The sequence below is a fragment of the Tiliqua scincoides genome, chromosome 6 (genome assembly GCF_035046505.1).
Source record: "Tiliqua scincoides isolate rTilSci1 chromosome 6, rTilSci1.hap2, whole genome shotgun sequence".
NCBI lineage: Eukaryota > Metazoa > Chordata > Lepidosauria > Squamata > Scincidae > Tiliqua > Tiliqua scincoides.
Genome location: NC_089826.1, coordinates 43946067 through 43960312, shown reverse-complemented (window position 1 = coordinate 43960312; position 14246 = coordinate 43946067). Strand labels below are relative to the sequence as shown.

The following is a 14246-nucleotide window of genomic DNA, read 5'->3' as shown; positions in this document are numbered from 1 at the left end:
CTTCTCGGACATCTGCTCACAGTGAACAGCAAAGAGAGAGAAGGTATGATGCTATTCTTTCTAGTTCATTACTAGTTTGGGTGGTAGTAAAATAAACTTGAGTTAATTTTTTCTAAGCCTACTGTCATTATTATCTTGATTTTTAAAAATCTATATTGATATTTTCTCTCTGCCTGTCATTTTAAAAGTACAAGGCAAACTGATTACATTTTGAAACAATGTCTTGTAATTTTTTTAACTGACCCCTTTTTCCTTTAAAGTAGGTACTAGACTGAATTAACTGCCTTGGTGTGGAAAAATTAGTACTCTCTACAGCTTAAACCATGTTAGCTGCTTCCTGGTGTTTGCTTTTACTAACTTTTGCTCCAGCTTATTAACCTGGAATTAATCAGGAAGAACCACCACCTGTTCCTAAATCTGCCACTTGGCAAGCATACTTTGAAAATATTGTGTGAGAGAATAGCCTTTTATGGATCATTGTCTTCACCGGCCGTACGCTGTGTTAAGGAGCAACTAAATCTGCATCAACATGTCCTGACTGTGTATTCTTCAACTTCTGACATTTGTCTTTTTTTCCACTTTATTCATAAGAACATATGAACATAAGAACAGCCCCACTGGATCAGGCCATAGGCCCATCTAGTCCAGCTTCCTGTATCTCACCAACCAAATGCCCCAGGGAGCACACCAGATAACAAGAGACCTGCATCTCTTTGGGCTGAAGAGGCCCAAACGCCATAGTCTTTCCTCATAAGGAAGGTGCCCCAGCTCAGTAATCATCTTCGTCACTCTCTTTTGCACCCTGTCTTGTCTTTCTATCTCCTGCTCTCACATTTGAAAACACTGTCTCCATCTGGCTTCCTATTTCAGATCTTCAAGTTGTCTTTTGCATGTGCCCCGGATGACAGGAAATGCCTGAGGGCCCTATCCTATCCAATTTTCCAGCACCGGTATGTTCCCATACCTTGAGGAGGCCTCTGTGACTGCCTCCCCAACACAAGAAGCAGTGCATACCCCATGGGCACAGCTGCACTGGCACTGGAAAATTGGTTAGGATTGGACCCTTAGTTGGAATACTTGAGATTTTGACCACCATCAATGTTGTTCATTTTTACAGAGGGTGTGCTGCTTTCTACTTTTGAGCTCCATACTCAGAACTAATCTTTTGAGCTATGACTGTGATCTTCAGCTTGTCTGGAGATGGAACTCAGCTCAAACCCAACCTGCAACATGAGACCCATCAGCTGTCCGGACTCCCGAAACGACTTCAGTTAACATGATCCCCTCTCTTTTTCTCCTTTTCATTTCAGACGTCCTGAAATCACTATAGTTGCAGCTGAGCCAATTGGGCCATCCTCCTGGTTTCCAGGTGCCACTCACATCCCTCGGCAAGGGCTAGTGTTTCAGTCGCCTCATGCCCAGGCTTCTTGGAGAACAAGTGAACTAGTTCCAGCGGAGGTGAGCAGGCACAGGGTTTCTCCCTGGGTTGAGCCTGATTTTAATGCAACCACAGCAGTGTGGTGATACAATTGCAGTGTCTGAATACATTGTCACCAGGATGGGGATGTATGCATTCACAAATGGGAGCATGGGGATGCATTAATTCACAAACACAAATAATGTGTTTCAGAAGGAAGTGACACACATTTTTGTTTTGCAGCCACCATCATATGAGCAGGTAATCAAAGAGATCAATCAAGTGCAAGTCAACACAACCAGTAATAATAATGCCACTGGTGCGGCTAACTCCAGATGTACTGCTACGTCTTCAACACAGACTGACTTTCCAGAAGAGATAATCAGTGGTTTGCCAGGAATTAATGTGAAAAGTAATCTGCATGCTCTTCATGAATGCGAAACCACTTCAGGTACAGTGTAAATGTTCACTGCAGAAATGTTGTCATTTTTATAGGAGCCCTCAAAAGTGGCCTAACATTGGTCCATATCTAGAATAAAGTAGTCCTTGCCTGGATCACACAATTTGTAAACTTTGTTTTTGGAACAGAACCTGGAACAGTTTATTGTGGGGAGAGTATCATTATCATTGCATGTGATCCTCCTTGTCTTTCATCTCCAGGATCTACATTTCTTACCAGTTGTAATTAATGATTTAAAGACATGGGCATGGAAAGACCTGAAAATGGCTAACTGGTATCCAAGTAACATATATGTTTTAAAGAGAAATATTTCTGGTTGAGATTAAGTGCTGTCCAAGCTGAGCAGGCACCCAAAGTGATGCCAAATTTCACTGCTCACCATATTGTTTTGTCTTTTTCTACACACCACCACACCCCCTTCTTTTCACTACTGTCACCACCTGCTCCTCCCCTCCTCTGCTGTTGTTGCTTCTTCTAAGATGGCCAGACAGAGAGGATCTTGGGAATGGTGCTGTTTCTCTCACAGCTTTGTTCTCACCCAGCCAGTTTAGAAGAAACAGCAGGGGAAGAAAGGAAGAGGTGGCAGCTCCTCTTTCTCCTGCTCTGCTGCTGTGATCTTCAAGGACAGTACAAGAAAAGAAGGCAGCGGCCAGATGAAGTGGCCAGTCAGGCAGCAGTCTAGGGAAGGTGGCAGGCAGGCAGAAGTTGTGGTCACTGCCGCCCTCCGCCAGTTTGCTACCTCCACCATCCTGCTGTTCCAAGCAGCTGTTCACCCAGCCTCATCAATGAGCCACCCCGGTTGAGATAACTTAGTATTAATTCTTGCTACAGCCACTGTGAAGGGTTCATTGGTTTGGGTGTGTTTTTTTGTGATTTCTGTTAACTAAACTGGACTGCTAACTAAAACATTTTCATTTCTTTCTTGGGTATGATAGTGGGCAATGCTATCTTAAGTCATATATCTTAAGCAATAATCGGTTTGTTGTCATCCCTGGAAGTTATTGAGTGCCCCAAGGGGTGTGTCATGAAACAACTTGGTAAAAGAGATTTTAGTTTATTAAGTACATAAGGTTACATTAGGCAGCAAATGCTAGAGGCATAAACATCTAGGAAACATATCAGCGATAAAATAATAAAGCTAGCTAGCTATCTCTATTAATACTTATCTCTCACCTGGGTCAGTTACTCTTGTAGATCTGTTAGCTCCAGGCTACCTGTGAGGCCAGATGCCCATGGTGGACAATGGAGCTCAAAGTGTGCAGGATGTTACACACAAAAACTCTGCCCAAGAAAAACTGGACACGCCCCTTGGGGCACTCATTATTATACTTCTTATGCTAATAGTACTGAGGTGACTTCATACTTATTTAGACTGTCCAATCAGAAACTTCTGAGGACAGAACCTTCTCGGAGTGGGTCTGGTTGCTAGCTCTCCTAGTTCTTATCCCTCCCAACTGGAGATCCATAGCTACTTTCCATTCTGCTTGATCAGGTGCCCCTCAGTCTACTGAGGTGTTAAACATTCCAGTGTGTTGTAATTCTTGTTGTCTGTCCTTTCTGGCCAGCAAAGGAGAGACAATCTTTTTGTTTGTTTACTCACAGTCTTGCAGCTAGGAACTGCTAGCCACTTCTCCATTACTGACTTAGTTTGGTTCAGGCTTCATATGCTAACCTAGGCCTAAACTGTACATATTCATGACAGCGCTACTTGTCCCTATCATGCCATCCTAACGGTACCATGTCATTCTGATCAGTTCCTTTGTTTGATCAGTGATTTAGCTGGTGCTTCAAACACACTTAGTTTGGTTCAGGCTTCATATGCTAACCTAGGCCTAAACTGTACATATTCATGACAAGCACACATGCAGTGGAATGCTTTTTAAGGCATCTGTTTATTTTCCCAGCTGTACAAATTCCTCGCAAACCACCTAGACCTTCATCATCTCTGCTGAACAGCAATCCTTCCAAAAATGAAGAACTCCTGGTTGTCTTGGAAGAGCAGACATGTCAGGAGAAGCCTAATGCTGTGATATGCCCAGTGCCAAAACCAAGATCAAAAGGCAATCTGAAACCTGCAGTTAGAGAACCTCAAAATAACACCCAAGACAATCAGGACAAAGCAAACCAGTCAAGGAGTATAAATGAGACATCCTCAGCAGCAGTAGAGCTGCTGTCTCTACTAGATGACAGCTTTTGGGAAAGTTCTGTGGTGATGGACAGTATGGATATGGATAAAAGCCAAAGCAGCATAGTATCACGGATCAAAGCTTTTGAACAACAGTCTAATTCAGAAACACCAGGATTAACAAAAAAGCCAGACATTTCTCCACGATCATTAGGCCCTAGGCCTGTAGTTAGTGCAAAAAAGCCTGTGGTGGCACCAAAGCCAGGGCTGAATAGAGTCTCAGGAGATTGGGATTCATGGACAGAAAGCAAACTCAAGGTTATCTCCCAGGAAAAACATTTGCAGCCTCAGGAAGCTGGGAGCAATGTTCTAGCCAAGCCTGAATTGCCAAAGAAACCCAAACCAGGCATTGTAAAAAATAGTAGTAGCAATGGGCTGTTTAATGCAGGGAGCAGATCAGCTTCAGAGAACAGTGAAGGACATAGAAAATCACCCACTCCTGCTCCTCGGCCACTTGTTCCCAAGAAGTCCTTCTCTTTTGAGAGTCCTGCCCTTCCTATACTCCCACTGAAGCCAGGAAGTGCTGCTCCCAAGATCTCTGTAGTTTCCCATCAATCAAATACCTTCAGATCAGTGAAGGAGACCCCTGCAAGCAACCTCGCAGCAACCCCATTGCAGAGCACACCATCTGGTGAAGGAGATCTCATCAACTTCGATGATGATGTTTTACCCCTTAATTCAACTGGAGCTGTTCAAGAACGTACCTGCTCAGAATCAGGTAAGATTTAAGATAAGAAAAAGGCATATGTGTAAGAGTGGTTCCAAGTTGTATGATGTATTTATGTCTGTTTTATAGGGATATTGGTATGGTTGAGGAATGTATCATTTGTGGCGTGTCCAGAGGAATGTTTCTATGTATAATCTTGACTTAGTGTTTGACTGCAAGCTTTCCAGTAAACAAACTGAATATATATCATCAGTAAAATAATGTATTTCAAACCTTTCTCAGGTAGTGTAGCTATTGTATCTGCTTTTGGCGTTTGTTCAAAAAACCTTTCCTTTCACTTTCCTGAATTGTTGGTTTGATATTTTGTTTGTTCATTTGTTCATTCATTTATACATACATACATGCATGCATGCATGCCCCACCTTTCCTTAACTGGAGCAGATGCCCAAGGCAGCTTACAATTTTAGACTAAAACAAAAATAAATACAACCACAATATAAACAACAATAAATAAGTACAAAATAAGGGCATACAAAGACAGACGTGGCAGACAGATGACGCATCACACACACAAAGACTAAACAAACATTTTGAGCCCTCACTAAAAAGCTGTGAGTGAGGGGGTAAGGAATTCAATCATTGTGGCACCACTACAGAGAAGGCTCGCCCCCGTGCCGCCACCCCTCTATCTCGAGATAAAGGCAGCACTTGAAGGAGATTCCCCTCCGATAACCTAAGAGATTGGGCTGGAATGTATGGAAGAAGATGGTCCTTCAGATAACCTTGATACAAACCATGAAGGGCTTTATGATCCATCAGTGCTGAGTCCTGATGCAGCTCAGTCTCTTATCTACGTACTTTGCTACACTGACCTTTGCCTCTATGAGCATTTGCAGTGACATCAGTAACATGGGATTCCTGGAGCCTCATCTGACTCTCTTCTCTTCTCTGGAACCCAACACTTGACCATAACCCCTGCCTCTGATCCTGATCTATTTGTTCTGGACTTGACCTTGTCTGTTTGGACAACACCTTATCTCAGCACCCAACCTCAAAGGTCTGACAATACTAAAAGGAAGCAGTTGTTGTTCTTAGCAACTTAAACCTTGATCCTGCCTATTAATGTGTGTTTGGCCACCATCCACAAGTGACTCAATACAAGGGTTTCTAGCACAAGAATTGTGGGTGCTCATATATATGTAACACAACTATCATATATAATGTGCTAAATGGAACAGTGGAACACTCGTTGATCTACAAGAGATAATAATACATTAGTAGTACGAGACCTTCAGCTTAAACAAACATTGTCAGTATGTTTGTCCACTTTTATTTGCAATATCTGTATATATTTTTTAAAGGATTGCTCCCTTTCTCCCACAGCTCCATACACTCAGGAAGCCACTACTTCCTCATGCCTTTTCTGGTTAGCCTGGTCGTGGGATTGGGATGACTTCATTTTGATCCCTTACAACCAGTCACATCACCCAGAACACATGAATGGAACTGACTCTGTAGTTGATCTCTAGTTGCTATCCTGGAGAAAATGTGAAGCTGCCTTGTCCTGAGTCAGGCCGCATGTCTGTCTAGTAAAATATCACCAACACTGACTGACAGCAGCACTCCACTCTTTCAAATGGGTCTTTCCCAGACCTACCTGGAGATGCCTTCTGGGGCCTTCTGCCTGCAGGATTTCATTCTGCCAGTTGCAGCAGAATCAGCTATGAGGCTGACCAAGGAAGAAAGTCTCTGGTGCTACAGATCTGAAGGTGGAAAGTACAGGATTATGAGCATGTAACTGTATTGTGTGACACTTAAACTTATTCAGTGATGGACCAACAGATGTTTTGAAAATATACCGTTGTTTCCACGGAATTGACTCAAGTCTATATGTTACAGTAAGTGTTTATATGCACGCTGGGATATATCCTAAAGACATTTAGGATTCCTAAATCCCATTGACATTAATTGACTTTATGTTAGTTGTTTATGTTTTCTAATGGATTTGTCGGTTTGTCATGGCTAACTCATTGTCACAGCACATCACACACTGCTATAGCTAAATAAATGTGGATTAATATTGGATGCATAAACCTAATTGATAACCTTCATTTGTGGTGGTAACATTCTAAGAATAGAAATTGTCTTATAAATGTTCAGAATGTTCCATAAGGACCATCTTGTTCAAAAATTTTAATGAATTCTATAAGAAAAACCTGTTACGCTAAGTCTTGTCTAGCCTTCATGCAGCGAATGTGTTTTAAAAACAGAAGGGAAAAAGCTGTTCTAACTCTTTGCCTCATTTACCACTAAATGCTTTCAGTTCTGTGGGTTGTAGATATATTCTGGTAATAGTGCATAGCTGTCACAGGCAATGCTGCATTAATGATGTCTTAAGGACTGAAATGCGCTTATTATAACTCATGTATTGAAAAACTAGATAGAATTTTGATTAACTACAATTTCCTTTATTGATTTAAGGGAGGATATAGCAGATTAAGGGCCCAGTCCTATCCAACTTTAAAGCACCGGTGCAGCCGCAATGCAGCCCTGAGGCAAGGGAACACATGGTCCCATACCTTGAGGAGGTTCTCTGTGACTGCATCCCCACCACAGGATGGATGGAGTGCATGCCTCATGGGCACAGCTGCACCAGCACTGGAAAAGTGGATAGGATTTGGCTCCTGGGCAGGAAATGAACTGTTGATTGTTCTTTGATAGGTAGAGATCAGTACCTAAAGCCTAATGGGGCCAATTTTGTTGTTGTTGTTTTCAAATAAACATTCATTAAGGCTGACCTTCTTTCTCAAAGAAATTAAACTTGGTTTGAAGAACAGACTCTTCATCTTGGAGGAAAAAAAACAGACATTTTAACTCTCCATCCCGTTCTCTTCCTTCAAGAAACTTGGACCCAGCAATAACCTTTTCCATTCAAGTGGAAGAAGTTCAGCAAATGTTTTGCAGAGGGGACTTGACTATAATTTTGTCACTATGTGAAGTGTAAAAGTTAACATGAAACAACTGGAGCAGTAGTTTCTATACGTAGCAAATCCTGCTGCTTTGAAAAGGTGTGATAGATTAAAATTTTGATTTGACAAAAAAGAGCACATTGTATAATTTGCCATTATTCAAAAACATGCTTTTAACACAATGTAATATATACATGACTAGTGAATCTATTGCAAGCACATATTTAGTAATTAATTTCTAATCTATATATGAAATGCGGCACCACTCCACCTTTTTGACCCTCCTGTCCCACTTGCCCTGTGTTAATCTGCCTGTGATTAAAACAAAGTGTGATAGGATTGCAGCTTTTGGGATGTTTGGGAAATTTTTTTAAACAGATCAGCGACTACTTGGAAGAATTAGGAGGGTTGTTCTTTATTGTAAATGAATTTTTAAATTTATTGTACATGTTTAATTTATTAATTAAATTTGATTTGATTTTGCCATATGGAGAGGTGTTAAAATTTTCCTGCTCGATAATGTCACTTCTGGCCATGACTTCACTTCCAAGATAATGAAATCACTTCTAGTGGGTCCTGACAGATTGTCATTCTAAGAAGTGGGTCTTGGTGCTAAAAAGTTTGAGAACCACTGAATTATATTTTATGGCTGTGCTTATTGGTTTTCAAAAGAGAAGTCAGATTTTCATTGCCTGGAAGGCCTGCATTATTAGCACACTTTTTGCAGTGTAGAATTCCCCCTCACATTTTAAAATAAACACTCAAAGTGTGCAAAACTGTATAAACAGTTAGGAGTGGTTGTTGGGAAACCTTCAAGTAAGCATGTACATTCAGCAGCATTTTGATGTGCTCAGAAATTATTCAAATTGTTACAGCAAGAATAGGTGAAGAAAGTGAATTCTTCTAAGTTAAATAAATGGAAATCATGAGACTGCTACCTTCCAAGAATAGACTGATTAACAACAAATGCTTCACAAAAATGTGTGTGTTTCTGGACTGTGAGTTGAAGCATGGGCAAATTCACTTGCATGTAAGCTTGGGGAGGGACGGTTTTTGGAGAATGCAAGGTTATTTAAGTAAAATAAATGATGGCATAGACCAGGGGTGTCAAAACATAAGGCCCACAGGCCAAATGTGGCCCTTGGAAGCATTTATCCAGCCCCCATTATAATTGACCTCTCCTGGTATTATATTTGGGCTCATATTTTGAAAATATGAACAAGATTTGCACATTTTCTCCTTTGTCATTTGCAGCTAATGACTTTCTATGTGAGAACAAAGTACTTGTTTTTGGCAGTCATCTGCTTAATGTTGTCACTTCTAGCACTCAGCAGGCAGCATGAAAGCTAACTTCGGCCCGCTGTATGAAACAAGTTTGACAACTTTGGTATAGACAGAGTCTGCCTGAGCTAAATGACACAGTTGATCCATTCTGTTGGCTGTATGTACTTCTAACTCAGTGATTTTTAATCTTTTTCATCTTGTAGCACACTGACAAGGCGCTAAAATTGTCAAGGCACACTATCAGTTTTTTTACCATTGACAAGGCATATCATGCGTATGGTAGGAGGCTCACATCCCCCAGTTGCTCTACTAATAAATGACCTTCCCCAAACTCCTGTGGCACACCTGCAGACCATGTGCAGCACACCAGTGTACCATGGCACCGTGGTTGAAAATTGCTATTCTAACTAGAACTTTACTACCTTGAATATATGAAGCTGCCTTTGGCCCAACTCTCGAGCACTGGCATAGCAGTGTCAATGAGATGTGTGCTGCATCCTGCAGTTGGGTGGCACTCATGGAAGCTCCTCACAGTAAGGGAATGCTTGTTTCCTTACCTCAGAGCTGCATTGCCCTTATGTCAGTGCTGGAAAGTGAGTTAGGATTGCGCCCTTATACAGTATTGTCATACATTGGTCTGTTTAGTCCAGGATTATCTACCACTGAGCTGTAGCCCTTCCTCAGTTCTTTCTTAGGCAAGATATGCTAGGTATGCTAACCAGATTGCTGACTTGATGATATGCATTTATATCAGAGCCAGAATATGTTTCATCTGCAAATAAATCAGATGGCAGTATGGAGAAGGGAGCCCTATACATCGTGGTGCCAAAATGGTGCAAGATAGTGCACCACAATGCTTTATCAATTGCTTTAATAACTAATGTCAGTATAGCAATATACATTTAGGGACAACACCTAAAAATGATTAAAAAATCTTGAGGAAAAATGGCACATTGCATGCTATCCCTCTTCAGTCTTTATGCTCTGAAAGCTTTATGCAGTAATGCTTTTTTTGTTCACAAAGGTAATAATTTCAGCTTGTGCAAAGTTCAGACTCCCATGATTGCTGGAAGAAAATATTAAATTCTCACCGACCTTGGAATTCCTTGTGCAGTTTAGTTTGCAGAAATGGAAATGTCTTTAGCGAGTGCATTAGTAATTTTACTTTCTCATTGTTATGAATTGCACTCAAACCATGCCTTGACTGTTGCTGAACAGTTTTAAAAATTCATAGGCTGTTACTCCCCTTATACAAAGCAGTGTTGCCAGCAGGTTGCCAGCCAGTTTCTGCCACCCATCCAGCTCTGGGGAACAGGAATGACACTAATAAGATTATGAAATTTATGCTGATTGTGAGGCAATAGCTGTATAGACCAGGAGATGAGAGGAAAATTACAGTTTTCATGGATAGGTAAACATGAAAGTATGCATACATGCATGTATTCAGCTACTGATTACTTTCACAAGGGCTGTTTTATACAGTGAAATATGTTTGAAAGATTTCCTTGTGATCTTCTATTGGAGTCAAAAAAGCTGCCTTGAAACTCCTGAGAAGAAACTAGCATATATAAGCAGTTGGCTAACAGCTTTAAAAAAAAAAAAATCTAAAGCCCTCTGTAGGTAGAAATGTGAAGACATTGGGCCATGCCAGCCAGGGAGGTCTTGTATATGCAAATGAGTGTTGTGATCCTGGTGAAATACTGTACTCTTTCTGTTCTAATTTTATTCAGCAGTTTACCATAACGCATGCGGTTTTGGATGCCCACAAGTTATCTATCTTTAATTGTCCTTCTCCAAATGGGAAATAGTGATGAATATTATACAGGGCGTGCATAGGACAGTGCACTTATGTGATCTTCAGTACTCCCCTAGTGTGCAGTGTTTTCTATAGGTGAATTGATTGGGAAAGAACTGATTTAGTTCAAAGGGGTATGTTGAGAATAGATGATAATTTCATTAGGCACTCTGAAACAAAGGGTTGGGGCAGCCTCTGGGGTAAATCTACGTCATGCAAACTTATATATTCAAGATGGCTATGTTCAGTACAGCATCTTTCACATTTTTGTCACAGAGATTCTACCCTTCAGCATGAAAGAAGAAAAGTTTTCCATAATGAACAAATCTCTGTTTCTCTTGAACAGAATAAAATTGATGCTGAATTTTGTATTTTCTTCAGATCTTGCCAATTTATCCTCCAAAAATGAACCTGCAAAAGAACAGGAAGTTCAGCCGCTGACTGTGGTACGGAAGCCTACTGTGATCCGAATTCCAGCAAAATCAACCAAATGTAAGTCCTTATTGTTTAATGTTCTTACGTTGCATTTTGGAAAAAAATTGATAAGTGTGGTTTTCTCATGATTTGCATTGAATGAATTCATTATAGCAACTTACTTTTGAAGTATTGAAGTAGCTTTTAGCCAGTTAAATAGTAGTAAAGATTTGGTCTCAATATTACCTTAGAGCCTCAAATCCACCAAACTGTGCAACGTTTCTTTTTAAAACACATTTGTTAACCCCCCCTCCCCCTAAAAAGGTGTGTCTCTTTTAAGGGCGCCCAAACTATAATGGTTTGAAGAATTGGAGCTGGCAACACTGGTAGAACCAAAGTTGTCTGAGCTTCCTGTCTTTATAAAAATCAAAGCATGTAATCATGTATTTATCAAACTTGTCATGTAAAGTAACATTGAAATGAATATTCCTGCAGATTTGAAATTTAAAATTTGCAGTTTTGAATGTTATTCTAAATGTGTGCAGTGCTTGAATTTTATAGCAACATTTTATTTCAGTGCCACAGCTGTGACTGTTCCAGCATGCAATTTAGGTTTGTTCTTACAGATTTATTTCAGCTCTCCTATAAATAAATAAATCTACCAAAAATTGACAGAGATTTGACTTGGATTAAAATCTGCAGCTATGTATAATGTTAACTTAAGACACAGGCAGCAAGTCTACCCTGTTGTCCAATCTGTACACAATGTTCAGAAATCTGCATTATGTCTTGCAAACTTGACTATTCTTGTGTCTCAACACAGGAGAAATCCCACAAAGTTAGGAAATTACAGAGAAGAGCCACAAGACCAGTTTGTGTATGTGTTACAACAGTCAAAGTGTAATTATTTGATTTTTGTCTATTTCCTATTAGTTAGAATGCTTTTCTCCCCAATGATTGCTATTATCCCTGTCTTGCTTAACAGTGGAAGGGAGAAATACTGGCACATCTATCCTAAAATAAGTGGAAGTATGTTTGAGATGAGTTTGAGATGTGTGCATCTGTTGGAATGTGTGAAATAAACAAACATGTACAGAGTACATTTCCTCCCATTAAAAAGTAACAACAGTCAGTGGTTATCTATGTATTGAGGCACCAAGCCTGTCCCAACACAAATATACCACACAAATACCATCCTGCCTCTCCATATGTCTTTCATAGGTTAAACATGTTTTGTGCATAAAAGGAATATTTTAAAATAAATACTTTTCTTGCTGCACATTTTTGTAAGTGCTCACACTATGGCAGAAATGTTGTCAAAAAATATGACATTATATTTGAGTGGCTCCACCAAGAAGAGTCATCACAGATAATCAGATTAATAGTTTAGGTCTACCCAGGGCTAGGTTCTTACTATATGTGCGGTAAGGCCAGTTTTCTGACTGAGGCTGAAGAAACTGGTTCTTAAACAAGTAAGATTGCCTTTACGGCATACCTTGAAATATCTTATTTGCACAAACCCAGACTCTGAGTAAATCTTCAGTCAGTATAACTGGGCTATATGTATGGTTATATATACAAAATAAATTTTTTGTCTGAAAAGTGGGATAAAAATATATCTCCCAAAACAGCTCACATCAATTTAAAAAAATAATTAATGCAGTGCTGATGGCAGGTACTATACATCATTGAAAAAGATACCCCAACCTTTTCCATCAGGCTACAAACTAAAAAGGCAAGATGTGCAAGGGGAGTAGAGAGAAATTAGTTTTGCAATGTAAAAATGTTGTGGGGAGCTACTGAGTAGGGATGTGCTGGAGCCACAGTACCAAGTGTCAAGTCAAGTCCCGAGTCTCTACCTCTCTTGACTTGAGCTGCCTACAAGTCATAATGAGTGGCCATTACAACTCATTCAGAGCCATTTTTTAAGTCATTTTGACTCAAATATGAGTCTTTTCGAGAAACAAATGGTGGGGTCTTTTCGAGTCACAGAAGCGGCCAAAAAAAGCAAGCTAGCACACACTAAACAGAGTCACAAGCACACACAAAAATGAGTCTTGACTCGTCTGTTCAAGTCTTTTCATTTTTAGGGTAAAACCCCCGAGTTCCAAGTCAGTGCCCAAGTTTTTGACACATGTGACTCAGGTCTGTACGAGTCACAAAAAGCATATGGTTTCGTGACTCAAATCCAAGTCAACCGAGTTGCTCCCACCCTTGCTACTGATAGACATTTGTGTCCAGTTGGGTTACACCTGATCTTCTCTAGGGAGTATTCTTGCTGTTTTCTAAGCTTCAATTACAAGCCTGCAGTCCAAGCGGTGGTCTGTGTTATGAACAGTGTGAAATCCAATGCGACCTCCTCCCTTGAGGGTCCTGTAATCTGTTTATTGCCCTTAGGAGTAATCAGGTGGCCATAAACCCATACAGCCACCTAACACCCCTCAGGCCTCTCCAGTTCCAGTTACCAATTGCTCTTTAACCGTAAGAGTCTTCAATCCTGGTAGCCTTGTAGGATAGAGCATATCAATACAATACAATACTCGGCACTACTAAAACAATAAAGAGCTAACTCCTAGCTCTAACTATCACTCACCAAAGTCTTACACTTCCAAAGTCTGACCCATCCCTGCTGCTGTCAGGGCGGATCCATCTTGTCAGAATGGTCAAAGCTCAGGCCCCCTTTAACCAGAGACAAAGCTAGAACAACGGAAAGCTCTTTTCCTTCACCTTTATAGGTCTGCTGACCCATCCACCAATCAGAACTCGGTTCCAGCCAGTTCTAGGGGTGAACGTGCCACAAGCCTCATTACTCATGGTGGAATCCCCCCTCCCAACCTGATAAGTTCACAGCTGTACCTTGTTGTTAATCAAGATGGCCTTGGAGCCCACTTAGTAGCTTGGTACAATATCTGAGGGCCTTGTGAAGCGGCCTCCTCCACAGTTCTCTCAGACCTGGTATGCACTAATTAGAAATTGGTTACAGCTGGGGCCTTGTACTCGGGCCTAGCAACATGGCTACAAGCAGAAGCTTTCCTTATTCAGATATTACCTGCTC

General features: G+C 40.7%; 1 protein-coding gene across 5 annotated transcripts in view; it reads left to right on the top strand.

The window, feature by feature from the left end:
- Window positions 1-14246, top strand: part of SH3D19 (SH3 domain containing 19) — a 96701-nt gene that overhangs the window by 51683 nt on the left and 30772 nt on the right. For 4 of the 5 annotated variants that reach the window (XM_066632236.1, XM_066632239.1, XM_066632237.1 and 1 more), the window contains 5 exons: window positions 1-43; window positions 1311-1458; window positions 1661-1868; window positions 3782-4780; window positions 11159-11269. In XM_066632236.1, the coding sequence (XP_066488333.1) occupies window positions 1-43; window positions 1311-1458; window positions 1661-1868; window positions 3782-4780; window positions 11159-11269 (1509 nt within the window). Of the gene's footprint in view, window positions 44-1310; window positions 1459-1660; window positions 1869-2892; window positions 2915-3781; window positions 4781-11158; window positions 11270-14246 lie in introns of those variants that run through there. The other variant, XM_066632240.1, reaches the window with a different exon arrangement.